Source organism: Lissotriton helveticus (assembly GCF_964261635.1).
Source record: "Lissotriton helveticus chromosome 1_1 unlocalized genomic scaffold, aLisHel1.1 SUPER_1_unloc_47, whole genome shotgun sequence".
Lineage (NCBI taxonomy): Eukaryota > Metazoa > Chordata > Amphibia > Caudata > Salamandridae > Lissotriton > Lissotriton helveticus.
Window position 1 is genome coordinate 1,209,140 of NW_027611689.1, and position 27,618 is coordinate 1,236,757.

Consider the following 27,618-nt stretch of genomic DNA (forward strand, 5'->3'; position numbering starts at 1 on the left):
AAACAAGATTTGTGACAGCACACACACACAGAAACGGGGGGATAAACGTAATTTGTGACAGCACAAAAGCGGGTGAACCGCGCATTATATTAGAGTCTGTAGATCTCACTAAGTTCTTTCAGACCTGATGTCGCGGTATCAAATTTGACTATTAGAAAAGCCTCTCTTTTAGATAACTTGAGGTCCCAGTCACCGCCTCGTGGGTCTTTTTCAACCCTAGATATCACCGTCCATCTTAGGTCGTTAATGTCATGATTCATCCTAGTCCAAGGTCATGATAGGCATTAGTCAAGCTTACCAGAGAGCCAACCAGATGTATAGTTTCCCCGTCCACCTCGTCCTCAGCGCGGACGGGCGCAGACGGGCTAGACTTAGGCGCGACTTCGGCGCGCGAACTCTGTGCGCATCCGCTGTGCACTGAGAAAATCATCCTAACTAAATAGGGTTGATCCCAGGTCTCTAGCCCCTCCTGACCAAGTCCGGCCAATGGGAGCGGGAACACCAGCTGTTTGCCAAACATGCCCTCCACACAAACGGGAACACCCGTGGTGGACCGGGGCACTAGGCAGGGGTAGCGTAAATCAGGTAAGGAGGCTAATAAACAGTACAGTACAAGTCTGAAAGCAGTGGTAATGAAAGTAAAATATTAAAAACCGGCGATTTTTAAAAGTGCATATTTCCCATGCAGCACAGATCAGCTTTAACACCAGGGCTTTGACATCAAAACGCTCGCACCAGAGGCATCATAATCATGCCTTCGGCACCTTGCATACATATATAATACAACAAGTAACGTTACACCTACAACAAGCCAGAATTATTAGCTATGTCAATGGTTGTTAGTTGCATAAAATTAAAAGCTGCAACCATGGCTTAGTTGAATATAATATTGAAAATGTGTCCGTTCTAAAATGACGAGTTTGAAATAACTATGACTCCTTCTTTTTAACGTGTCTCACCGCCTTCTTTTGATGAACTTGATTCTCATGTAGCAGCATGGGCGTTTATGTACCTTTCTTCCATCTAACCCTAACATAATGCCCAGCCCTGGTCTGCAGCAGGAAGAGGCCACCACATGCTGTAACAGCTAAAACTGGCCCACTGTCATTCTGTATGTGGCAATCAGCCGGCATACCGAATAATGGGTGGAGTGAGGCTGCTCTTGTGCTCCAAGGATGAGTGCGAAGTGACCCCATCAGGGAGCTGAGGCATCTCTCAGGGGAACAGTCCTGCTCCCTTTAAACTCCCAAATTACAGACAAAAGGCATCCGTAAATGGAATCATCACGAACAACGCGCGTGAGATCAAAATCAGACGGTCTGTGAAATTTAAGCACGGTTGGTTATCCTAATTGCCCCTCCCGCCCGCTGCTCCCGGGGATTGAGGTACTTGGCCCCACCGCTGCTCCGGGTATTGAGGTATTATTGCCCTTCTCCACAGCCCCCTGGTGGATTGAGGTACTATTTTCCCTCCCCGCCCGCTGCTCCCGGGCATTGAGGTACTGTTGCCCCTCCTAGCCCCCACCGCTGGTCCCAGGGATTGAGGTACTCTTGAAGACACACTATGTCAGCCCCCCATTAATCGCAGTGCCTGAGCAGTTTTTTGTCTCTTCAGAGAGTCGTTCAGGCCGCAGATATTTATTAATACAATTCTAAGTTTGTTTGGTGTATTCATGGTCTTATTTTAAGCATAGTCTACATATGGCTCTTAGGGACCATAGCCCACTTCTACTGTTTGTTTCGATCTCCTCAAAAGAGCAAAAGAGGTATTTTTTGTAAAGTTGTTTTTCCCTCTGATTGAACCACTCATAATTGACTCCCCCGCCCACTCCCCCCTGGCCCCCTAGCGCCCCCAGCCCCACACCCCACCTCCACATCCCGCTCTCCTGCAGATTGCTGCAAGTGTAATTTTTCCTAAGATATCGAACAGAAATTTTTTAACAAGACCAACATTTTAACTTTTAGCCCCACTGTATTCAATACGGACCCCTCTTCCCTCCCTCCACCCCACCCCAAGAAAAAGCAGTCAGGGGACCCTGAATGATGGTGAACAAGTGTGAGACCTCAGCCGCCAACCCACTCAGTTTTTGGTCCGCTGGTCAACGAGATTAATCTAGTCTGACCTCCAAGTGAAGAGAAAAAAATGAAAATAATCATAAAAAGGAAAAGAAGGAAGCATGCAAAAAAAAATGTAAGAAAAAACAGTTAGAACCCCATCGCATTAAATTTGAGTAGTCCATATCAGGGTGTTTAGCTTTGTGCCTCATTTTTTCTTCCTCCCCACAATATCTTATATGTACTCTCCAGCTTTAATTTATGATAGAAAAACCCTGGTCGATCCTTCATGTATTACTTTCAGTCTTGCTGGGGTCATTAGAAATGCTTGAGCCCCTTGTTGTTGTAGGGGAGTTATCATTTGGCACAGTCGCCATCTTCGTTCGACTGTTGCATGGCAGAAGTCTGGTTTGGAGAAAACTTTTATTCCATCTACTTCTTTCTGAGAGTTAGGTCTGGCCTGGTCATATACCAGTTGCCTTAAAAGAAAATTCCCCCAAAAAACAAAAATACCCTAGGTTTCTTATTTCCAAAGTTACTGCCATCACACCTTTGTTTCAAATTAAAAGGGAAACGGTGTGCCCTTTGGACCTCCTGATCTCAGTTCCAACTAGTTTGTGATGCCAAAGCGGCCCGGAGTAATTTGACGATGTATCCTCTGGGGTCCTCACCCTCCACGCCTTCCGGTGTCCCCAACAGCCTCAGGGTGTTTCTCCGTACCCTATTTTCTTGTTCCTCTAATTTAGACATTAAGTCCGTGAGGCAGGCCTCGTGAGAAGCTCCTTGTTCCTTTACTTGGGATACATCAGTTTCAAGGGTCTCATTTCGCCCTTCGACCATTGAGACCCAATAGCCAATATCAGTACTTATTTTGTTTAATTTCCTGATGCCGCCATGAAGGTTTTTTTGCCGGCAAGACTGTCCGATCTTACTTCTTCCTGGAACTGTTTGATGGAATCAAGAATGGAGGACAAGGAGGGCTCAGTCGGGGTTTCAGTGGTTAGCTGCGGGCTTGCTTCATGTTGAAGATTGGAGGCCCCCACAGGCAGTGGGCCAAATGAATCAGAATAGTCCCACTTCAATTGGCTATGTCTTTTACTCCTAGCCTTTTTCTTTTGGATGGTTCTAGATGTGGGGTCGGATCCTTTTCCTTCAGACTTGCTGCTTTCTGTTGAGCTGAGGGACTAATTTCCTGTACCAGACAAAGACAAAGACCCATTTGAAACAGAAAAGAAATTCTCGACCATTCGATCTGGGGTCTGTGGATCTGTCGGTCTGGGGCTCAGGTGGTCGGAGCCTCTTTCCTCAGCCTCTCTTTCCCCCCAGGGAATCTTTCCTGCAACTTCGCAGTCCGGGGCAGCGGTGGCAGTAGCAGTGGGAGTATCTTGGTCACAGGTAATAGTTTCCAGAACCCGCTCTGTCTCACGCGCTAGAGGCCCTCCACTAGAATCATCCGTGACTGCCTGCGAGATTGGTTATGTGGCCCCTTGTTCTAGATTCAGCCAGTCAGGTAGCTGTGGGTCAGGTAGCTTTGGGTTATCTAAGTTACCCCCAGCAGGTGGGCTTAAGTCAGAAAAAGGTGGAGGTGGAGGTAGGTGCTGACGGCACTTTAAGAACAGTAAAATGCATGGCGATAGATGGAGAACCCCCAGCACCTCCCGCTGCATTCTCTTTTATAATGTTTGCCCCTCCTGTAATGTAATGTAATGTATGTATACTTGTAAAGCGCACTGTTACCTCGTTACGTGGTGTCCTGGCGCTGTATACCGCTGGGGAACCCGTCCTGGCTTTCCCTGTGAGAGGGTACCACAAGGTGTAGCCAGGCATCCCCGGCGTTGCTGGGGCCGTTGTGGAGATTAAGCAAGCTATTGCCCAGAGTTGCAGAGTGGGACCCATGGTTAGCGTAAGCACCTAAGCGAGAATTATCGAGTCCGCGGACATTGACCCAAGACCCTGCCGCGTCGGGAATTGAACCCTGGTCCCGGGTCGACCTCTGCTTCAGGGTCTGCCGCTTCTAACCAGTGAGCCACACTTCTCCACCTCTCCTAACCTCGCCATATTTTTTTTAGTGGTCCCTGCATCCCTTTTTCCTTTGGGAGGAGGGTATATTTTATCAGCTGTTTGCTCCATTTTGTCCTTCTCCGGCTCCTCATGGGTTACTGCTGACTTCAATTTATAAGTCTTCTGTCCGCGGGTAGTCATTCCGTGCACTCCAGGACGATACTTCGGGCGCCTCCTGACCATTTCTGCTACCACTACCCAGCAGCTTAAAGCACTCTCGGGTCCAACCAGCGATAATGGCAGCCGTCTGGCCCTTGTCTGCAGCGAGTCTCGCGCTGCAGAAAAAAAGTAATGTCACAGAAATCCAGGCTCTGGTTTTTGCCCTTCTACTTCCGCTCCAAGCGTGGAGAAATGTCCGGAACTCGGGTTTGAATGCCGCCGAGAGCGCTGCGGACATCTGCCAGGTGTGAATCCTTCCAGGTCAGGTCAGCTAGCTGATCACCGAATGCTGTTAGTCAGAGCTCCTGCGCGTATGGCATGGCGACTTGGAGGAAGAGTGCTCACACTAGCGCCATCTCCTGCCCTGAGAGTGGTTCCAATATAAAAATGTGTACACACGTTTGCAAAGTAACAATATGAGGCTACGTATAATACTCCCAGAATGCAAATATATGTAAAAGCCTTAAAGCAAGATTGATGATTCAATCAATCAATCAGAGTACTTGTAGAGCGCGCTACTTACCCGTGAGGGTCTCAAGGCGCTGAGGGGAGGGGGTGCTGCAATGCTCGAAGAGCCAGGTCTTGAGGAGTCTTCTGAAGGCAATTAGGTCTTGGGTCTGCCGTATGTGGGTAGGGAGGGTGTTCCAGGTCTTGGCGGAGAGGTAGGAGAAGGATCTGCCTTCGGAGTCGTTCGTTGGATGCGGGGGACAGCGGTGAGGGCGAGGCCGGTGGAGCGGACCTGGCAGGTGGGGGTGTAGAAGCTGAGTCTGCTGTTCTGGTAGGCTGGTCCGGCGTTGTGGAGTGCTTTGTGTGCGTGGGTGAGGAGCTTGAAGGTGATCCTCTTGTCGAAGGGGAGCCAGTGTAGGTCTCTCAGGTGGGGGGTGATGTGGCTGTGGCGGGGGACGTCGACGATCAGTCGGCGGAGGTGTTTTGGATGCGTTGTAGGTGTCGTAGGTGTTTGACTGGGATTCCTGCGTACAGTGCGTTGCCGAAGTCCAGTCTGCTGCTGACGAGGGCCTGTGTCACCGTTCTTCTTGTTTCGGTCGGGATCCACTTGTAGATCCGTGCAGAGCATGCGGAGGGTGTTGTAGCAGGAGGAGGAGACGGCGTTGACCTGCTTAGACATGGAAAGGGAGGAGTCGAGGATGAATCCTAGGTTGCGTGCATGGTCGGTGGGTGTTGGTGCTGTTCCCAGTGTGGTCGGCCACCATGATTCTTTCATTTCAAAATAAAATGTTTATTAACAAAATGCAACTGGGTTAAAAAGTTTTTTCCTAAACTACTGTGAGATTGTAGGTGTCATTTCTTTGTAGCATCATTTAGTAAAATGTGTTCATGCATGCTAGTATTTCCCAAAAATATTCATAATGGAAAATCAATGTAACCAGTTTCAACAAAAGTATAGCAAACATGAAAATAAGCATTGGCAAAGCCAATGGGTATGACATTGGTGGTCAGCCTATCTTGTTTTGACATGGTTTTTGTAAAACTGTTGTGTGAGCCGCTAGGCCCATCATTATAGCAAACATTGGCAAAAGCCAAAATAATTTTGGTCTCAAACCACACATTGCCAATGTGGTTCCTGGCACTGGAAAAAAACTACTTTGCATGCTGATGCGCTCTTTGTGAAAGAGCAGACTGCTGCCACTCACAGAGAAGCCAGCCTGTAAGCAGAGAGAGATACCTACAATTTTAATTAAATGATAAAGCCTTGGTTAACACCCAACCTAAATAGTGGGCCCAATTCTTAAAAAGGTCTCAAAAGTGCACCCATGTTATACGTCCTTGTATTATGTTGTTCATGAATTCACAAGAATTTACAGAAGTAGATTAGGAAATCGTACTCCTAGAAAATATTTGTGAACTGCATGTTAGCACAAGCAAATATGCTTGTGTCAATTTTCTCATGCGAAAATCTCTTGAGCGGTAACAGGTTCAAAATCACACCAATCACTTTTTCCACAAACCTGGAAGAAGTTTTACGTTTACCCTTGTCCGGAGAAAATTTCCAACTTTTCTTTATTTGGGAAAATGTTAGAGACAAGCTGAATAAAACCCATAAAATATGCAAGTTAGTAGGTTTGCATAGACTGAAATGGGCATGTCAACTGTGGGGAACTACTGCATGCCAACTGTGGGGAACTACTGCAACCGATACCTCCAGGCCCAGTATGTAGAGCTCTGAAAAGGTGGCATAATAAGGGAATTGCTAGCATTCAAACACTACTATGGTACAAGCTCTGGCGTAATCAGAGAGGCGATTATCAGAGCTCTTATGTCATAAGATTATTGCCATAATTTGTCGTCACAATACATGGCACCAAAGGGACACGTGGATTTTGTTACGGGACAAGCAGATTAATGAAGCAACCTGTCCCAGGGTCAAGTAGAGATTGTATTAAACTTCACACCTCTGGGTTGGATAGATAGATTGACAGGGGAAACCCTGCTGCTGGAGATAGATACACTTGAAAAGGGAGATACATTGATATATAGAATGATGAAGTTGCAAAGATAGAAGTTGAATAGATAGAGGGTCATGAAGATAGAGGGACCGTAGATTGTTAGACCGGCAGATGCATATATAGATGAACAGTAGAGGCGTAGATCAACACACACACACAGCGGTAGATAGGATTTCAAAGATAGACTGCAAAGCGCATATTAAATTAATGTAATAGTTAAATATTTATATAAGCACGACAAACAAGAGCCCTGGTAACAAACTAGGAAGACATACAAGCTAAACCTGCAGACTAAGCTGATTTGCAAGCATAGGTGTAGTCCTCAATTAAAATACATACAAGAGTGCAGGTATAAATGCATTTCATTGCATACATTCTAAAAAGTGAATTACTTTATAAAGAACAACTTCTGGTATACTCCGATTTAGCAGCAGTCAGGTAAACTAAAGCAGCCCCAGATGAATTTACAACATCAGTAGCAAGAGTCAGGACAGATGAAGCTGGAATGTGTCCTGTTCTATGAAGAGCTGATAGAAAGCTTCCTGCTATCACATAAGGCTTAAACACATAGGCAACCCTAACGTAAATATGAAGTACAAAATAAACACTGGAAATTATCTCCTTGTGAAAGAGTAAAATGCTGTCACTCAAAGTGAAGTTAGCCAGTGGGCCTAAAGTAGGCAGACCCACTGCACCCCTTTCTGTATTCTTTAGTGGGTGAAAGCAACATTTGAATGACACAACAACCTACCAATGGATGGAGAGGTTAAAGCCCCTTAAAGTACATATATACTTGTAATTTAAGTCAAATAAAATATCTTGGTTAACACCAGATCTAAAACGGAAAATTAAGCATGTGTCCTTCTGTAGGTGTGCACATTTGTGAAGAAACACCTGCATGCCTGCAGAATAATGCAACAGTAGCCACATCATTGCACCTTTTTTGTTCTCCTATTTTATCATGTGCAGCAGTGGAAAAGCATAAACATCTTAAAGGTGAGACTTCTTGACTTCACCAAAGTGTGATCATAATAGTTGTAGACCTCATGTTCCTTGTGTAGATCTGTTCAGATCCTCTATCTCTGGAGTTGCATAGCGTGGAAGCTGCTCAGATGACCTGTCAGGGTCCTTTCCCAGCCTCTCTGATAGTATAAAGGACTCCCTTGCAGCAGTTGCTTATGCTTCCCGCTGTTATTGTGATGCTCTGTGTTGCATGGTCCATTCACTGGTAAAGGCTCCATCTTGTATTATGTGTTAGGCTGTGTGATATTAGGAAGCATTCCCTGGCTAAGAAGGGCGGCATTTTGTTGATATGGATTTAACATTGGAGTCTGTCGTGGGGAGAGTGTCTCACTCACTGAACAAGGGACCTTCTCTGGTGTCTTGGTTGCTACTTTAGTCCACACTCCTCGATAGAAGGAGATCACGGAAGGATCATTTGCCCTTACTCGGCAGACTGCATCTTTACTTTGAAAGTGTAATTTTAGAAGTTCTTCAACACACCGGTCTAAATGGACAAATAAATGTCTTATTGAATGCTAATAGAGTTTGGTGATGGATTGTGCATTTCAGTTTACTCAGTGTTTCTTTTTCTCAATCTAACAGGTGAAATGAATGCAGTGATAAATGAACAAGGTGAAGCCATTAAACACTACTCATGTAGGAAGTGATGTAAAAACAGTATATCTCAAAATCACTTTCCTTGGAGGCTAATGCCTCGACAAAGTAGTTTTCTACAATAGAAAACCCAAATAGTTCAATGAGGTCTATACTTGGCTCTTGGGCATCAGATGATAGTTATTGAAGACCTAACACACTGACTTACTAAGTCTGGTGAGGTGTTCATTACGAAGCAAGAGCTTACCTGGTATCAGAACCCACAGAAGAGAACCCGTATGAATATTTGGAATGTGGCAACACCGGCAGAGAAAGAGCAAGTGCAACATCAGAAACTTCATTCAAGAGAAAAACCATACAGTTGGACTGACTGTGGAAAAATATTCTTTGCAATGGAAGACCTAATGCAGCATCAGAGTGTCCCTGTAGAGGAGAAACCATTTCAATGTACAGAATGTGATAAAGTGTTCCATAGGAAGAAGAATCTAAGGCAGCATAAAAAAATCCACTCTGGTGAGAAGCGGTACAAATGTACACAATGTGACAAGGCATTTTTCACCAATGGGCACCTAACACAACATCAGAAAGTCCACACTGGGGAGAAACGATATAAATGCAATGAATGTGACAAAGCATTTAAAACAAATAGACAGCTCAAACGACATCAGAAAGTTCACTCTGGGGAGAAGCCATATCCATGTATGATGTGTGACAAAGCATTTATAACAAATGCAGAGCTGAAGCAACATCAGAAAGTCCATAGTGGCGAGAAACCATATAAATGTACTGAATGTAATAAAGCGTTCAAATGGAACGATTATCTAAAGCTACATAGGAAACTCCATACTGGGGAGGATCTGTATGAATGTACAGAATGTAATAAAGTGTTCCAAAGCAAGACAACCCTCAAGCAGCATAAACAAATCCACACTGGGGAGAAACCGTATAAATGCACTGAATGTGATAAGGGATTTATTGCACAGCAAACATTAATACACCACCTGAAAGTTCACACAGGAGAGAGACAATATCAATGTGCTGAATGTGACAAGGCATTTATTACAAATGGAGAGCTGAAGCGACATCAAATAGCCCACAGTGGAGAGAGACCATATCAATGTACAGAATGTAATAAAATGTTCCAAAGAAAGAAGCATCTAAAACAGCATAAAAAAATCCACACTTGTGAGAAACCCTATAAATGTACTGAATGCGACAAAGCATATATTACCAATGGATACCTAGCACAACATCAGAAAGTCCACACAGGAGAGAAACCATATCAATGTGCTGAGTGTGACAAGGCATTTATAACAAATGAAAAGCTGAGGCAACATCAGAAAGTCCACACTGGAGAGAGACCATTCAACTGCACTGATTGCGAGAAGGCATTTAGTAGAAAGGCACATCTAACGGAGCATCAGAAAGTCCACACTGGAGAGAAACCCTATGAGTGTACAGAATGTGAGAAGGCATTTATTAGAAAGTCACATCTAATGCGACATCAGAAAGTACATACTGGGGAGAAACCATATGAATGCACTGAATGTGACAAGGCATTTATTACCCATGGAAACCTAACAAAACATCTGAAAATCCACACTGGGGAGAAACCGTATAAATGTACGGAATGTGACAAGGGATTTATTGTACAGCAAACATTAATACACCACCTGAAAGTTCACACAGGAGAGAAACCATATGAATGTACTGAATGTGATAAGGCATTTATTACAAGGCATAGTTTAATTGTACATCAGAGAGTCCACACAGGGGAGAAACCATATGAATGTAGAGAATGCAACAAGGCATTTATTACAAAGCAAAGGTTAATAGTACATCAGATAGTCCATACTGGGGAGAAACCATATAAATGTACAGAATGTGGCAAAACATTTATTGCAAAGCAAAATTTCACACACCATCTGAAAGTTCACATTGGGGAGAGACCATTCAACTGAACTGAATGTGAAAAGGCATTTATTAGAAAGTCACAATTAATGCAACATTAGAGTGTCCGCAACAGGGGTCTACAGAATGTGACAAGGGCTCTATTACAAATCAAATGTTAGCCCTGAATCAGAAAGTCCTAACAGGCGAGAAACTGTACAAATGCACAGATTGAGACAAAATATTTATTGAAAAGCAAAAATTAATCATCAATGTGCTGAATGTGACAAGGCATTTATTATAAAGCACAGTTTAATGTAACATCAGAAAGTTTACACAGGAGAGAAACCATATCAATGCACAGAATGTAATAAAATGTTCTGACGGAAGACCAATCTAAAGCAGCATCAACAATCCACCCCGGAGAGAAAGCAAATAAATGTACTGAATGTGACAGTTCATTTATTGGCAGGGCTCAGCTGATACAATAACAGTGTCAACACAGAGGATTAAGTAATGATGGTTAAGTATGTATATCATTGCTCTAAATGTGGCAAGGCATTCTTTACAAAGGCAAAGCTAATGCAACATCAGAAAGTCATTGCTAGTTGGACACCTGTCCTCCAAACAAGAACGACTACATAGCAGACCCCGAAAAATATACTCACCCACTCGCTACGGCGAGTCAGATTTTATCAGTTGCGGCAATTTTTTGGACCTACTGCTTCGTTCTGGCGAGAGAACTTACGCTGGAAAGGTACAAATCTTCTGTTTATTCAGAAAGGGAATTAGTTATAAAGGTGCCTTTAAATCTTGTTTTTATCTTGATATATTTACTGTCTGTTCAAGGACAGAGGTCAAATGTCAGTTTGTCTTTTTACTAATAGCTGCTTATCTTGAAAAATTGTGTTTGCTTTCATTTCTCTTACTACAGTCAGAGTTTTTTGTCAATGTAGCTGTTGAACAATCATTGTGAAACAAAGGGTGGTAGGATGCCTGTTGTTTTTTTCTAACACTATTTAAATAACTTGCAAATGAATAGTACAAATATTCAAAATGTCAGGAATTATGAAATCACATTTTTTAATATTCAGAAGAGTGATGCAAACAGATTTTAATAGAAGCAAAATAAACCAGAACACTTTACTTGGTGATGTGCAAATGACAAATGTTTGCAGAAACTCCATTTCAAAACATTGTTTGAACACTATATAGTGTTATCAGTAAAACTGCATGTCAGTGGGAAATCTTGTGACCATTTCAATGGAAATCTGCTCACTAAAAATGACACTGTACTGCCACTTCATGCTTTAGTTATGTATTTATTAAAAGTGATAATTTTTCAATATGATTTGAGAAACCTTCCTGCCCTCGCTCTGATGACAATGCTGTTAATGAACAAAGAGGCAAGTCAGGGGTATGCTGTATGCAGCTAGATTTGCATTGTTTGTGGAGAAATGTTTAGTCTATTAAAGCATACAAAATAGTTTTTGTACAGTAGACATGTTGAACTAACATATTTGAAGATGTTCTCATATTTAACAAGGAAGAAAATGGCAGCTCAGTGAATTTAAATATTTGCTTAGGATCATATTTGAAAGTAGTTTATAGGTCAAGAGCATTCCAATTAGATCAAGTAAATTAATCAAGTCATCAGACCTGCAGGTCTGGTAAAACTTTTATGATTTCCTGAGGTTTTTGACAAAGCCATCATTACAAAGGGCCTATAAATTCAAGAATCTGAAAATCCACAGTGGGAAGTAACTGAAGCCATAAATGTGATCTTATGCTGATCAGATAGTCCATATTGGCACAAGAAACTTGTTTTTTCAAACTTTTCTTCATAGGAAGAACCTATGTGTCAACATGATTCCGGGAGAAACCATATCTGTCTTTAGAATGACAAGACATTCATTACAAAGTAATAGCTAAATGTTGATCGGAAATTATACACTGGGGAAAAGCTATTTGAACATTATAAACATGAAAGAGCATTTCCTACCAAGCACTCGCTGATGAAACATCAAACGTTTGCCCATATTTAAGATGTACTCATGGTGAAGTCTTTCATCTGAAACAGTCATTTGCTATGTCAAAAAATCCACATTTGCACACAACATAGGGGAGGAAATACCTGAAAAAATATGGAACAAAGGAACAGAAATAGTGGCAGTCATTGAGGGTGCAGAAGGATTAGTCAAGCATAGGTCCCAGGACAACTTCGACCTTTCCACAGAGGTGACAATGTGCAAACTCCTGAGAGCAGCAAACTTCAACAGAACTCAAATGTTACATATAGCAACAGATAGATTTCTTTTCCTGTTCCCAACCTACTGTGGCATAAGGACTATTTTGGCTACCTAATGATGATACCTGCCTCTGCCTTTTTACTCAGTTATGGGAAAGTTGTTCTACAAGGTTCATTTCTGTCCGTAGGTTTATGAAAAAACTGTGTAGTCCGCTTTCCTTCCCTTGGTACAATCACCAAATCTAAAAACGGTAGTCTGGTTCCTGTGGTAGATGTAAAGTTTAGTAAGGGGTTACAACAGTTCAATCAGTGTAGGAAATCATTGATCGATTGTTCATCTCCTTTCTAGATCAGCTGAACATCATCTATAAACCAGCGTCAGAGTTTTATATAGTCCACCTAGGAGTGTTGGAACCGGGGTCTCTGGTTGGCAGGGTATGTACCCTAGCCCAAGTAGGGACCACCGGTACCGTCTGGGTGAGTCTCAAAGTACCCTAGACCACCCTCTGGTAGATTAGTGCAGAGCAGGTAGGCTTAGCTCAGGAGACACTGTGTAAAGTACTTGTGCAACACCCACCCACCGTAACACAGTAAAAAACCCCAAATAGACACTGCACCAGGGTATAAAAATATGAAAACCTTTATCTATATTTCAGGCACGATCAACAATAAAAGAAACATTCCACAGGAATCATGAGCTCTGAACTGGTACTATTTTGTTGTCAGTGTCTTTGGGGGACAATCTTGCAGGGGAAATGAGTCTGTTGGTAGTGTTCTTAGCAAGAGGCAATAATCCTGCAACTTCTGGCAGTTTCTATTAGGGGAACAATGCTCATGCAATTGCCAGTTCAGTCTCCAGTGTGGGTGGAAATTACCCCAGTCTCAGAATCTACAGGGGAAGTGCCACAGGTTGTGAGTGGAGGTTAATGAAGCACTTGAGCTTGGGCACGGCCCTCCCAGCGCGCAGGACCTCCCACCGTCCGAAAGGATGTTGCTGAATTCCGACTGTTAAATCAGCTGAAGCTCTGCCTTGGGGGAGTTCCCGTGCCCAGTTTAATATGGCCCACGCTCTCCTAGATGCACGTTATAACTCAGGGGAACCCTTCCCTCAGGGTACCCCCTTGTACGACGCGTGGTGGTGCAACAAAAGTGAGGCCCTCCCAGAGCCCGGCTCCAGCCTCATGGTCGGCAGCTCCGTGATTCCCCCCCAGCCGGCCCAGTCACACCCAAGCGGCAGCGCGAGTTCAAGTGACGGTTACCTGGGGGCTGGTCAGGAACTGCAGTCCACTTCAGTGCGCTCCCTTGTCCTGTGTGGTTTCCCTTCTTGGTGGTGCCTCTCGGGGGAATGGAGCAGCCTCAGTGAATCCGGGATCCGCTTCCTAGGAGGATCGGGCAGCTTTCCGGCTCCAGAGTGGCTCTCCTGGTGACACCTTCTGCTGTTATTGTTAGTCAGTTACATATGCAGTGACTCCTAAAATGCTCCCTACTGCATGCTGCTATTCACATTTGTGTCTCCCGCCTCAAACTGCTCAATATGTTAGTTCTTCATTCCACTTCTCGAAACTGCCAGGAGCTCTACAGTATGTGCCGTTGACACTTAGGCAGCGATGACACACAGCAGCAGGGCTAGTGCTAGGGTTTTTGGGGCCCCACACAGATCAGGAACAAGTGAGTGCCCTTTTCATATCTTTTATTAGTGAAACAGGTTATTGCAAACTGTATAAACATGACAAAGCAAAAGATGAACAAATAGTGCAAACATTTTAGGCTTAGCAGAGAGTACACTCTAAGTGGCCACTGAAAATACTTGCCCAGGCACTAAGGTCATCAGGCATTAAGGGGCATTTGGGGAATGATTTCGTAATATTACTTATCAGATTATAAAAATAAACGTCGAGTACTTCTGAGCGTGAGCCAGAAAGCAAGGACTAGCAGTGGACTTCCCAAACAATAGGCCTTGCTTTTGCCCACAAACCAGTTCACACAGTTCTCCCACTCACCTCCATTAGAAACGTTGCAAATCAACATTTTTCAAACAATCATAACCCTTTTGTAAAGTATCTTTATTTGAATCAATCAATCACTCAGCATTTTTAGTGTGCAGCGCTGGCACCCCTAAGGATATATGGGGCTGGGATGCAAAGCCCCCGTCAAAAAGCCAAGTTTAGAGTTTGTGTCTAAACTCCACCAGGGAAGGTGTCCTGGGGGAAGGAGGGGCGCTGGGCAGTGGGAGGAGCACAATGGCAGGAAGAGGGCAAGAGACAAGCAGAAAAAAGCAAAACAGAGAGCAAGAAGTAAGCAGAAAAGGCAAACAGAGGGTGAGAAATGAGCAGAAAAGGCAGAAACAGGGTAAGAAGTGAACAGAAAAGGCAAAAAGAGGGCAAGAAACTAGCAGAACAGACAAAAAGAGGGCAAGAAACAAGCAGAGAAGGCACAAACAGAGGGCAAGAAACAAGCAGAGAAGGCACAAACAGAGGTCAAGAATTGACCAGAAAAGGCAAAAAGTGAGCAAGAAATGAGCAGAGAAGGCAAAAAGAGGGCAAGAAACGAGCAGAGAAGGCACAAACAGAGGGCAAGAAATGAGCAGAGAAGGCACAAACAGAGGGCAAGAAATGAGAGGAGAAGGCACAAACAGAGGGCAAGAAATGAGCTGCTTTGTTTAACTTTATTATTGCACACATGTCTGCCATTTTTAGCCGATAGCATGTTGTATTTTTTCTACTTTTATTCTTTCAATTTATCTTTCAAATGTGCTTCAACTAGTGTATGTTCTGTATTGTGGTTGTGTAAGTTGATGAATGCAAGAAGTGATTTATAGATGCACAAGTGCAAGGATGATTGACAGGGTGCATGTGTGATGACTTATTCAGTGCTTAAACCAATCAGTGACCAAGAAATCCCTTTAAATTAAAAGCAAGGCTTATTGACAGTGTCAATACTTGTTATTTACCTATAAGTGGTAGCGGATCGACTTGCCTTGTTGCACATCTTATCACTCCATTGCGCACACAGGCAATAAAAGAGTGCACACCAACATTCTATTGCCGCACATAAGAAAGAAAAATTAGAGGGAGCATTGGTTACGACTCTTTAGCCAGTGTAGGAAATCATTGATCGATTGTTCATCTCCTTTGCAGATCAGCTGAACATCATCTATGAACCGGCGACATAGTTTTATATGGCCCACCCAGGGGCTGTCATGGGCAAAGATATATTCCTGTTCAAAGGCTGTCACATACAGCCAGGCTAGGATCTAAAGCACTCCCCTTGGATGTCCCATGGGTTTGCAGGTAAATGGTTCCCTGAAACTCAAAAACGTTTTTGGTCAGTGCAATTTCTGCTAGGTTTAATATGAGTGATCTCGGAGTCCAATCCTGGGCATACAGTAAATCCTCTACCACCCTCAATGTTTCCCTTTGAGGGATATTTGTATAGCGTGAATCGATATCTAGCCTACCAGGAATTCTTTTGTAGAGTCAAATTCTATGTCTTTTACGAGATTCAGTACATCTCTTGTGTCCTTCAAATATGCCTCAATTTTTTGTACCAACGGTTTAAAGAAGAAATCACAAAATTGTGATAACGGTTCAAGAAATGAACCGATACCGGATACTATTGGTCTCCCTGGTGCAAGTCTGGTGGGTTTATGTACTTCGGGCAATGTATAGAAACCGTGTAATCTTTACAAAAGAAGAGCCCTTCCTGTTCTGAAATCCAGTCATTGTTCACTGCTTCTTCCACTAAGGTAGCTATTTCTATTCTTATTTCAGGAGTTGGGTCCTGGGTCAGGATGCTATAGTTCCCTCTGTTCGATATGAGGCTTAGGCACTCTTTCTCATAACATCGCATTCCGTTTTTGGGTAGACGTGTTGCCTCGCCAAGTGTGCATGTTTGGGCTTTATGTTAAAAATCCTAACAGAAAATGTTGTTTTAGTGCACTGGGCACTTACTCTAGCTATGCCACCATCTACGTCATCATATTATAGCAGCAAATCTATTTTACGTCTTTGGCTGGTGTTACTGCACAGATAATGGTTTCAAAATATATAATTCAGGGAAGATGACTCATTCAGCAGGGTGAGGCTGCATGAGCGCCACAGGTTGCTCTTCACAAACAGGACATCACCTACCATACAGAGCACAGAAGCTGTTTCACAGCAACACTTAGCGCTACACGAATATATAAATATGCAAGAGCAGTAAACGCGCATAATTCCTCTGAAAAAAATGATTGTAACTAATGTTTTATTTAAAGAAATCCACACGTATTTCATATGTAATTTTTTCACGTATAAAAAAATACGCGGGTGGAACGTGTTTTAGGGTCTAGTAATGCCGTTTCGGGGTTCAGGTGATAGGCATAAGTCACGTGTCCTTCTTCTGCGTGGTTTATGTCCTTGGCACTTGTATGTATCATATTGATTATGTAAATCAGAACCATCTAAAACGAATTGCGCATGATGTCACAGATCAGGCTTTCGTAATACTGCGCTTTGCATAGCTCTATGGCACTCTTGGACGTGTATCTTGCTTGTTTCACCAGAAAAAAATGCTAACGAAATAAAACGCTTGTATCGTTCCACCCGGGTACACATTGTTAGCATTCAGAACAATAGCACAGTGGGTAAAGCGCTTGCTGCTGGCCTCTTCGTGTAACCTAACAGTGACAACATCATCTAGTATCAAAGCGCTGTGAGAATTTTAAGTGCGTAAGTTTTTTTTAGACATGACCAAAAACCTATTTTAATTATATCATAATCTTAAACAAATCTATCAGTTTTGTAACCCAGGAGCAAAGCTGAAACAAGCATTTTCAATGCAATAGGTCTGGCATTTACGCGAGTTTGAGCTATTGGCATTGTAAATGACAATGCCTTTTATTGATGTTTTGTTTTTTAAAACATAAATAAAAGGCATTGTCATTTACAATGCTAATAGGTTAAACTCTCACAAAAGTGAGACCGATTGCATTGCAAATGCTTTTTTGGCCACCCCCAAGTTTTTGGACTGGTGCAGGTGCTTTTTTGATTCTGAGAGTACACTGAGGCCTGCTAACCAGACCTCATTGTCAGTGCCCTGACGCCAAAATGTATATGTCGAATTGGCTTGTACTGAATTTGCATAAGCTATCTTACCTATAAGTCTTTAGTATATGGTCCCCGCGTCATGTAAGTCAGAGGGTCACTCCAGAGATTGCAGCCCTGGTTGTACCACCCTTCCAGTCTCCAATTATGACATTGCGGACTGTGGTAGCAGTTTTAAATTACTGGCCCGATTCTACCATTTAAAGCATAGTCAAAGCCAAGTCTCCCCCTGTAATAGGTGTAAGTAACCTTTATAACAGGCCTAACGAGCCCTAAAGCAGGGTACAGCATATTTCATGGGTGATGAAGGTTATGAACCCAAAACCGGTCCCAGGATGCTTGTTTCCGGTCCAGGGAAGACATGGCTTGGCAGTTCGGAATGGACTGTTCCCATGAGGCACAGGGTCAGACTGATTTGCAAATGGCCATGTCTGAACTGGGGTGGTGGAGTGAGCTAAAGAATTATGATGGATTAAACCCAGATCAGTTGACTGGGGGGGTGTGCTTGCAATGTTTAACACTCGGTCCTTAATACCCTTTGGTTTTGTTTTATATGTTCTCACAGTACAAACGTGAACCTGTCATTTTTACTGTGGAAAATCTTGGTCACCCAAATGATGAGTGCAGAGTTACACGCTGACCCTCAGCTGTGCTAACTCTGGAACGGTACAACCAAAGTTGATATTCCAAGGTATCGAACTATCATCACATTGAGCTCGAATTGAGTCTCAAGTGGAAATTAATGTAACCAGTTGTGGTGTGCAACTTTTACAAAGTTGCCAGTGTTGCTTTAATCCTCTTTGCCTTTAACAGTTGCACATGGGGTCTTGTCGCCAAGAGCTTTCTGCCCTCCTGGGGAGACATGCCAACAACTCCCAGGAAATGGTCCAGTTAGGGCCTTCACTGGAAGGAGGTGTTATCTCTCTCCTGCAGGAAGCCACACTGGTGTTGGCCCAAAAGGCAAGCTTCAAAGTAGTATCTGCCTTTGAAAGGCTTTGACTTGGGAGAGGGGTTGCTGCATTGTCTGTGTAGACAGACTGGCACAAGAGTCAGAAAAGGAGAAACCAGTTGCCAAACTGGTTTTCCAGGGGCATGTAGCCCCCCTAGTCCCCACAGCTCTGTGTTGGGCTTGGGAGCTCTTGATGCCAAGTTGGGAGGGAACCTGGTAGCCCATTGGCTACCAACCGCATACTACCGTGAAGGCATTTTCTGAAGTTAAATAGGGCACCCTGAATTCCGATTTCAACTAGACTGGAAAAGGACTGCTCTGCTGCACCAGGTTTTCTGGTGGGTAGCAAAGGAGAAGGGACTGGTCCCGCTGTGTCCTGTAAATAGAGAAGTTGTTCCTCAGGCTCAGCTGAAGCAAGAGATTCCAAGCATCAGCTGGCTGACCTACTGTTCGTAGCACAGGGCTACAAAAGCTGAAGAGGTCTGCTAAGGGCTAGTGGTAGCCCAGACCACCAGACCACTACTCCTGGTTGTCGTGCAGCACCAAGGACCAGGACCTGACTCTCAGTTCTATCCAATAATGCCCTACCCAGGAGGGTTTCCGTAGTGTAGCTTGGTTGCCATTGGACACAGGAACATACAAACAGTTTACAAGATAGCTTCCAAACTAACTTTGGTGATCCTCGTAGTTGCTGTACCGACTGGGTACACCGATATCACTTTCAATTAAGGTGATACGGTACCCATAGCATACAAATCACATTTGTATACAAACTCGGAAATGCATTTTGCACCTTCTAAGAAAATTCTCATAGTGGACAGACTGCTGTAGTGAGAGAGAGAGAGCACTAGCACAGGGAAAACACATAATTGTTGTTACCCCGGTACCAACCTTAGAGACTGTTACCAAAGCAAATGTTCAAAATACCAAAGCATTACACCCAAATTGATACAATGGGCTAATTCTCTCACTGCAACAGATTACAGATTTGATTCTACATTACACAAGCATTCCTGCAGTATAATCAAGAATATCCTCTGCCGAATGAAATAATGCCTCTAGATCGATATAAAACATCAGTTATACTGATGAATCTGCTGAACCTGCAGTAGGGCCGAAACATCAATACTTCGTTGCATGTGCCATAGTAAATGGGCGTATGCGTGTTACAAACTTCCGTCCTAAAAAAAAAAACATGCACGCAGTCCCTTAGGGACTAGACAGCGCAGCTGGCAGAACTAAAAGCCCTGATACTGGCACTACAGAGTACAGATTATGCATTACCCATGCTTATAGTGTGTGATTCGTATTACTGTGTCCAGTACTCTAATGAATATCTTCACTATTGAGCCCAAAATGAATTTTGAGATTCCAAGGGTTGCATAATCATGCACAAGTTGCTTTGGGAACAGATGGCAAAGCTGAAAGAATGCTTACTGCGGGCTCATGTTATCCACCATTTATTCATCATTGTTTTAGTGTTAACGTTGACGGGAATTCCATGGTTAATGAAGCCGCTAAGGCAACCATCCGCACTGCTGTCATTGCTGCAATCTCTCGTTCAAGTGCGAGATTAGACAGAAACATCATGGTGGCTGTCAATGCTGTGCGCCGTGACACACCTGCTGAAAGGCTTTCCACTCAAGTACTCCTACAAGTGAGATGCACAAAACATTTCAAATGCACTGATTCCAGGAATGGGGGATAGAGTTAAACCAAACACTGATCACAGATTGAGACTAATACTAGCTGCACCTGAGGGTCTGGGTTCAGCACACGGATGGGTTGCTGCTACAGTTTCACGACTGAAGCTGCGCTATTGGTGACCAGGTCTAACTAAACAGACCAATGATTTTGTCCTGAAATGTGACATCTGCCAGCAGATGAAGGGCTCAACAGTATCACGTCCACCTCAGCCACCTCTATTGATGTCAGTCAGGCCTCTGGTTTGTGTCTATTTGGACCACTGTGGCCCCCTACTCTCAGATGGGGCTTACAAGTACATCTTGGTGCCAGTGGATTCAAGGTCCAGATTCCTGTGGGTTTGGCCGCAGTGCTGGGCTGACGCTCAAACTGTTATAAAAGATTTGCGAGTCCTCATCTCGACATACGCAATTGACATACTACATTCCGACCAGGGCCCGGTGTTTAACTCTTTGGCTTACAAAGATGCCATGGGAAGTTTGGGCATAGCCTTGCGTTACTCCTCCCCCTATCGTTACAAGGGAAATTCGATTGTCGAGAGGATGAACTGTGACTTAAATCAGTCCTTAACAGCAAGGGTATTAGGCTCGGGAAATAGTTGGGTCAATCACCTATATAGGGCCCAGAGGGCACTCAACAACATGTCAAGAAAATCCCGGGGGTGTCGTCCTTCATATGAAATCCTATTTGGTGTGAGAATGTGGGTAGCCAACCTCGATAATGTCAGCGCAGTGGCAGCAAAAACACCATTTGACACCAATGAAATCTTGGCTGTTTTACAGGAACTCAATGAATTCTGGGGCGCACAAAGCAACATCCACGTAAAACACACGGCCATTAGAGAAATGAAGGTCGTACCGGCAAGAACCGGCTGGGTCCCAAAGATTGGGGACCTGGTCAGGGAATAGTGGAAAACAAAGAATATGGGCCATCTTACATCTGTACCTGTCCTGGCTGTCGAAGGTACCAGATCTGTACTTCTTCCACCCCTTGCTGGCTGTCAAGAGAAAAGGTTTGTCTCAATTGATCTGATCAAACCACACTATGTTTTTTGACACACCGGAGATGGCCCAGACTGGTTGGAGGGATGGCGACCCGCTGGCCGCCCTCGACACACAAATAGGCATGAACGGACTCACCGAGAAAATGCTACTGTAGAACACGAGGCGAACCCTACACCTGATACGGCACAGGCCCTGCTTCTAAAGCAGCAGCTACTTAGGGAACACGTAAAACAACGGACGGTGTCTCAGGTGATAGACACGGCACACAGGGTTTACGATGTCGGAGATAAAGCAGGGAAAATGCTGGCCTAGCTGGATAGGAGGGGAGGTAGCGCCAGGGGAATTCAACTTATTAGCGACAGCCAAGGAACGGTACTCACAAGCCCAGAGGAGATATTGAAGGCCCTAGCAGACCACTTTGAAGGGGTGTACACGCCTGACACTATAGTATCAGCGGAGTCGGCACGTGTGGCGCTGAGAAACATCCCACTTCAGACGCTCTCACCAGAAGCGGCTGAAGAGCTGGAGGCGGATCTATCAGAAGAAGAAATACAAAGGGCGATCCATGACATCAAGCCGGGAAAGGCGTCTGGACTGAATGGTATTCCGATAGAGTGGTACCAGGCAGCGGCGGAGGGACTTGGTGGTCCCATGTTAGCCATGTACGTAGAAAGCCTCGACCGGGGCGTACTTCCGCTTGATCAAAGGGAGGCGACCATTGTTGCAATCCCCAAGCCTGGGAAAGACCCAGGAGACTGTGCGTCATATCGACCTATCTCTCTCCTCAACGCAGAGGTTAAAATCTTAGCTAAACTCCTCGCCACCCGGCTAATGGCCTGCCTACCGAACATTATTCACCCAGATCAGTCTGGCTTCATGTCACATAGAAATACCGCCCTCAATTTACGTAGGGTGCATAACGTGTTGGCTAGAGCGGACAAATTGAAGGACAAGGCGGTAATACTGGCACTCGACGCCAAAATGGCGTTCGATATGGTAGAATGGCCGTACCTGTTCGAAGTCCTCGCACATATGGGGGTTGGCCCGAAATTCGTGGCCTGGGTTCGGCTACTATATACTGACCCAATGGCACGGGTGGTGGCCAATGGCCACATATCCCGAGCATTCCGGCTGGGGAGAGGTACCCGTCAAGGATGCCCCCTGTCGCCATTTCTATTTGCGATCGCACTGGAATCACTGGCGACCCGAATACGCTCCACCCCACTGCTGAAAGGAATCACCTGGTCGGAAGGATGGGAAGACCGTTTGTAGCTGTACGCAGATGACATGCTGGTGTACTTGACGGACCCGGAACGGAGTATACCCGCTCTATTGACACTATGTGACGAACAGGGGAGAATATCAGAGTATACTTTGAACTGGAGCAAATCTGAAATGTATGCGCTGCACGGTCCGAATCCCACTCTGGATGCCAACTGCCCTCTTAAACTAGCGGGATCCGCTTTTCGATACTTGGGGATACACGTCATGAGAAATCCAGCGGAATTCTTTCAGAAAAACCTACTACCGCTGCTTGACCGCCTGAAACAGGACGTCAAGTTCTGGGCGGCGCTACCGCTGACACTCTTGGGCAGAGCGGCACTCTATAAGATGGTGTCCTTGCCCCGGTTCTTGTATGAACTGGAAAATACACCGTACCCGGTAGACACGAGATACTTTGGAAAAGTATCCGCCCTGATAGCAGGCCTTATGTGGAATAACCGACCAGCATGGATAGCGCAGGCCAAATTGCAAAGGGGGTGATATGACGGCGGGATTGCTCTACCGAACCTGGAACTTTACTATTGGGCCGCCCAGCTAAAACCCATCAATCAATGGCTACATGTGCACCAGGAGGACCCAGCCTATAGGGCGGAGGGGAACAAATAGGCACCACTACTTTACTGGTGCCTTTGTACGATCAAGGGAAGATGCGCTCACTCGTGGGGCCCACGAAACTTACCGTGTCATTGTGGCACAGGGCACAGGCGAAACTGGGGTGGAAGGGGAAACTCACACGACTCACCCCTCTGTGGGACACAAAGGCCCTGGGTACCCTGCGGTGTAGCAAAGGGTTCACATCATGGGACAACATAGGGCTGTCCACAGTGGGAGACCTGTGGGACAAAGATACGGTGATCCCCTTCGAACAGCTGCAACAACAATACGAGCTTAGGCCCACAGAGCTATACAGATATATACAAGTGCAGCACGCCCTGCTGTCGGCCATCCCTAGAGGCACGAAAGTCCCGGAGGCGTCGCCCATGGAAGACCGCCTCCTCACAGACTTTATGCAGGAAAGAGCGACATTGCTTACATATCGCAAACTCTTAAATAATTTGGTAGATCCCACCCTAAAACTGAAAGCCAAATGGGAGGAAGATGTTGGAGAACTAGACAACTCTGAATGGAATGAGGCCCTAGCCTCACCTAAAGAGGTGGGAATGTCAGCAAAATTCAAACTTGTGCAATTAAAAATCCTGCATAGGGTGTATTATACGAGACAGATGCTTCACACAATACACAAGATACAACACCCGTATTGCTTGATGGGATGCGGAGAAGTAGGGACTCTGTTTCACACTATATGGGACTGCGCACACATTCAGGAATTCTGGAGGCAGGTCATGCGTACTGTATCACAAACACTAGAATTGTCCTTGGTTCCCGACCCACGACAATGCTTACTTAACGTATGGGGGCCTAACGACCTCTCCAGACACGGACGGCAGTGGGCAGTGATAGGAATGTCAATAGCCAAACGCGACATAGCGCAGAATTGGGGAGCGCCGACTATCCCGACGCTAACACAATGGTGCACAAATATGGACAAGATCATGGTAATAGAAAGGACAGTATACACTGTTAGAGCCTGCCCACGCAAATTGAACAAAATATGGACCCCATGGAATAAATTCAGAGGGGACATATGTGAACCATTAGATGAGGAAGAACAGTTGACATCAGATGAAGAGGGGGAGGAAGACTAACGTGGTGGAGAGGGGTGGAGGTGGTAGAGACTCTAGATTGCGCCTTGGCACAGATAGAGGGATGGGTGACGAAGGGGCGGTAACTCCGTACTAGTGAGCACGGTGAGGGACTACTCTAATGTATATGACTGCAGGAGCAGCAAGCCACATGGTAGGGTAGCTGAGTGCATACATTAGACATAAGGTACCCTAAACCGGACTAGGACTATCACAACCGTTGCTTGTAATATCACTAACCGTGTGAAATGACTCCATGTTCATGTTGTTCATCGTTATTATATATAAAACTAGACCTATTTGATTATGTACTCTGATAATGACACGTCTGCATAAGTGTACGGTATCGCCGCCCCACCTCCGGGTTGGTGGCTTATGGGCTGTGTTAGGTCTAAACATGAAAAATACGTGAGATACGATGGCGGCCGGCCCCTGAGGTTGTAGGCCAAAAGCTGTGTGAATGTGCAGAAACAAAATAAAGGTCTTTTAAAAAAAAAAAAAATACATTCACAAGGGAAACTGTCAGAATGCTAGTCTTGCAGAAAGGACAAACGGCCGTCTCAGACCCCTCCATTCCTAAGGTATTATCCTTCCCCCAGTTTATATGATTGGGAACTTGGCCTAGTCTTTGCTTTAGCATCCATCTTTTAAAATGTCTGGGTTTAATATCCTTCATGTGCAGTTGGAGATCGCCCCTGTAGTTTGTAAACATCAAAGGAGCTGGACTCCTCTATATGATTTTTAAACAATGATTCTTTATATTTTACAAATTGTTTTCTATGGTGTGTTGCGCTTCCTCCAATTTTTAATAATATTGCATTATCCAGATCCGCCACAACTTTATTCTTGTTCTTCACCCATGGGTCAGAGTATGTAGGAAGATGAGTGAATGTATAACTTCTGAACAATCCAACAAAGGAAATAAACAGTTTGAAAGCACGCAGAGAGAGAGCGGAGGGGGCTGCTCCAGCTCTCCTCTTATCTGCCTTTTCCCCACCACAAGCTTTTTATTCTTCTTTTCGTAGTGTCAATGTTCTCACAGGTTTGTGCCTTATAGGAGACACGGTGTGACTTTGGATGAAGGAAATTAACAGACACAGCAGATGAGATGAGGCGAAGCCCCTCCCCCTCCCAGAATGGGGAGGGGCGTCTTTGAGTAGAGGACACCCAGAGTCAGCATGAGCACCTCAATCAGAATCTAAAGGAATGATATATAACTGAGCTAAGAAACAACACTTTTATTGAGGAGTTACATAAAGCGCCTTGTGGAGGTTGGAGTCCCGTCAGACCGCTCCCATCGGTCACTGTGTTGATGTCGTGACTCTGGGATCCTATTTCTGTGCTGTCTGTGCCTTGGGACATCTTGGGGCCCACATTGCATTCTTCGGAGCCCGCCTCATGTGTTTCCCGGTTGATTCCCTCTCCGGTGCCTTCCTGGGGCCCACATTGCATTCTTTGGAGCCCGCCTTATGTGTTTCCCGGTTGATTCCCTCTCCGGTGCTTTCTTGGGGCCACATTGCATTCATCGGAGCCCGCCTTATGTGTTTCCGGTTGATTCCCTCCCAGGTGCCTTCCTGGGGCCCACGTTGCATTCTTCCGAGCCCGCCTTATGTGTTTCCCGGTTGATTCCCTCTCCGGTGCCTTCCTGGGGACAAGTTGCATTCTTCGGAGCCCGCCTTATGTGTTTCTGGTTGATTCCCTCTCAGGTGCCTTCCTGGGCCCACATTGCATTCTTCGGAGACCCGCCTCATGTGTTTCCGGTTGATTCCCTCTCCGGTGCCTTCCTGGGCCCACATTGCATTCTTCGGAGCCCACCTTATGTGTTTCCGGTTGATTCCCTCCCAGTTGCCTTCCTGGGGCCCACGTTGCATTCTTCCGAGCCCGCCTTATGTGTTTTCCGGTTGATTCCCTCTCCGGTGCCTTCCTGGGGCCACGTTGCATTCTTCGGAGCCCGCCTTATGTGTTTCTGGTTGATTTCCTCTCCGGTGCCTTCCTGGGGCCACGTTGCATTCTTCGGAGCCCGCCTTATGTGTTTCCGGTTGATTCCCTCTCCGGTGCCTTCCTGGGGCCACATTGCATTCTTCGGAGCCCGCCTTATGTGTTTCCGGTTGATTCCCTCTCCGGTGCCTTCCTGGGGCCCACATTCCATTCTTCGGAGCCCGCCTTATGTGTTTCCGGTTGATTCCCTCTCCGGTGCCTTCCTGGGGCCACATTGCATTTTTCGGAGTCCGCCTTATGTGTTTCCGGTTGATTCCCTCTCCGGTGCCTTCCTGGGGCCCACATTGCATTCTTTGGAGCCCGCCTTATGTTTTTCCAGTTGATTCCCTCTCCGGTGCCTTCCTGGGGCCACGTTGCATTCTTCTGAGCCCGCCTTATGTGGTTCCCGGTTGATTCCCTCTCTGGTGCCTTCTTGGGGCCAAATTGCATTCTTCGGAGCCCGCCTTATGTGTTTCTCGGTTGATTCCCTCTCCGGTGCCTTCCTGGGACCCACATTGCATTCTTCGGAGCCCACCTTATGTGTTTCCGGTTTATTCCCTCTTCGGTGCCTTCCTGGGCCCACATTGCATTCTTTGGAGCCCGCCTTATGTGTTTCCGGTTGATTCCCTCTCCGGTGCCTTCCTGGGGACCACATTGCATTCTTCGGAGCCCGCCTCATGTGTTTCCCGGTTGATTCCCTCTGTGGTGCCTTCCTGGGGCCCACATTGCATTCTTCGGAACCCGCCTTATGTGTTTCCGGTTGATTCCCTCTCCAGTGCCTTCCTGGGCCCACATTGCATTCTTCGGAGCCCACCTTATGTGTTTCCGGTTGATTCCCTCCCAGGTGCCTTCCTGGGGCCCACGTTGCATTCTTCCGAGCCCGCCTTATGTGTTTCCCGGTTGATTCCCTCTCCGGTGCCTTCCTGGGGCCACGTTGCATTCTTCGGAGCCCGCCTTATGTGTTTCTTGTTGGTTCCCTCTCCGGTGCCTTCCTGGGGCCACGTTGCATTCTTCTGAGCCCGCCTTATGTGTTTCCGGGTTGATTCCCTCTCCGGTGCCTTCCTGGGGCCACATTGCATTTTTCGGAGCCCGTCTTATGTGTTTCCGGTTGATTCCCTCTACGGTGCCTTCCTGGGGCCCACATTGCATTCTTCGGAGCCCGCCTTATGTGTTTCCGGTTGATTCCCTCTCCGGTGCCTTCCTGGGGCCACGTTGCATTCTTCGGAGCCCGCCTTAAGTGTTTCTGGTTGATTCCCTCTCCGGTGCCTTCCTGGGGCCACGTTGCATTCTTCGGAGCCCGCCTTATGTGTTGGGGAAGTGTGGCTCAATGGTTAGAGCGGCAGACCCTGAGGCAGAGGTCTGGCCCGGGACCAGGGTTCAATTCCCGCCTCGGCGGGTCTTGGGCTAAAAAATTCCTCG

The 27,618-nt window shown here is 45.6% G+C and overlaps 1 protein-coding gene across 1 annotated transcript; it reads left to right on the forward strand.

Moving 5' to 3' along the window:
- The first annotated feature begins 8,349 nt into the window (after positions 1 to 8,349).
- On the forward strand, positions 8,350 to 11,592 carry LOC144806126 (uncharacterized). The gene has a single exon (XM_078672556.1). The coding sequence runs from the start codon at positions 8,635 to 8,637 to the stop codon at positions 10,315 to 10,317; it is 1,683 nt and encodes a 560-aa protein (XP_078528682.1). The 5' UTR covers positions 8,350 to 8,634; the 3' UTR covers positions 10,318 to 11,592.
- Positions 11,593 to 27,618: the final 16,026 nt, after the last annotated feature.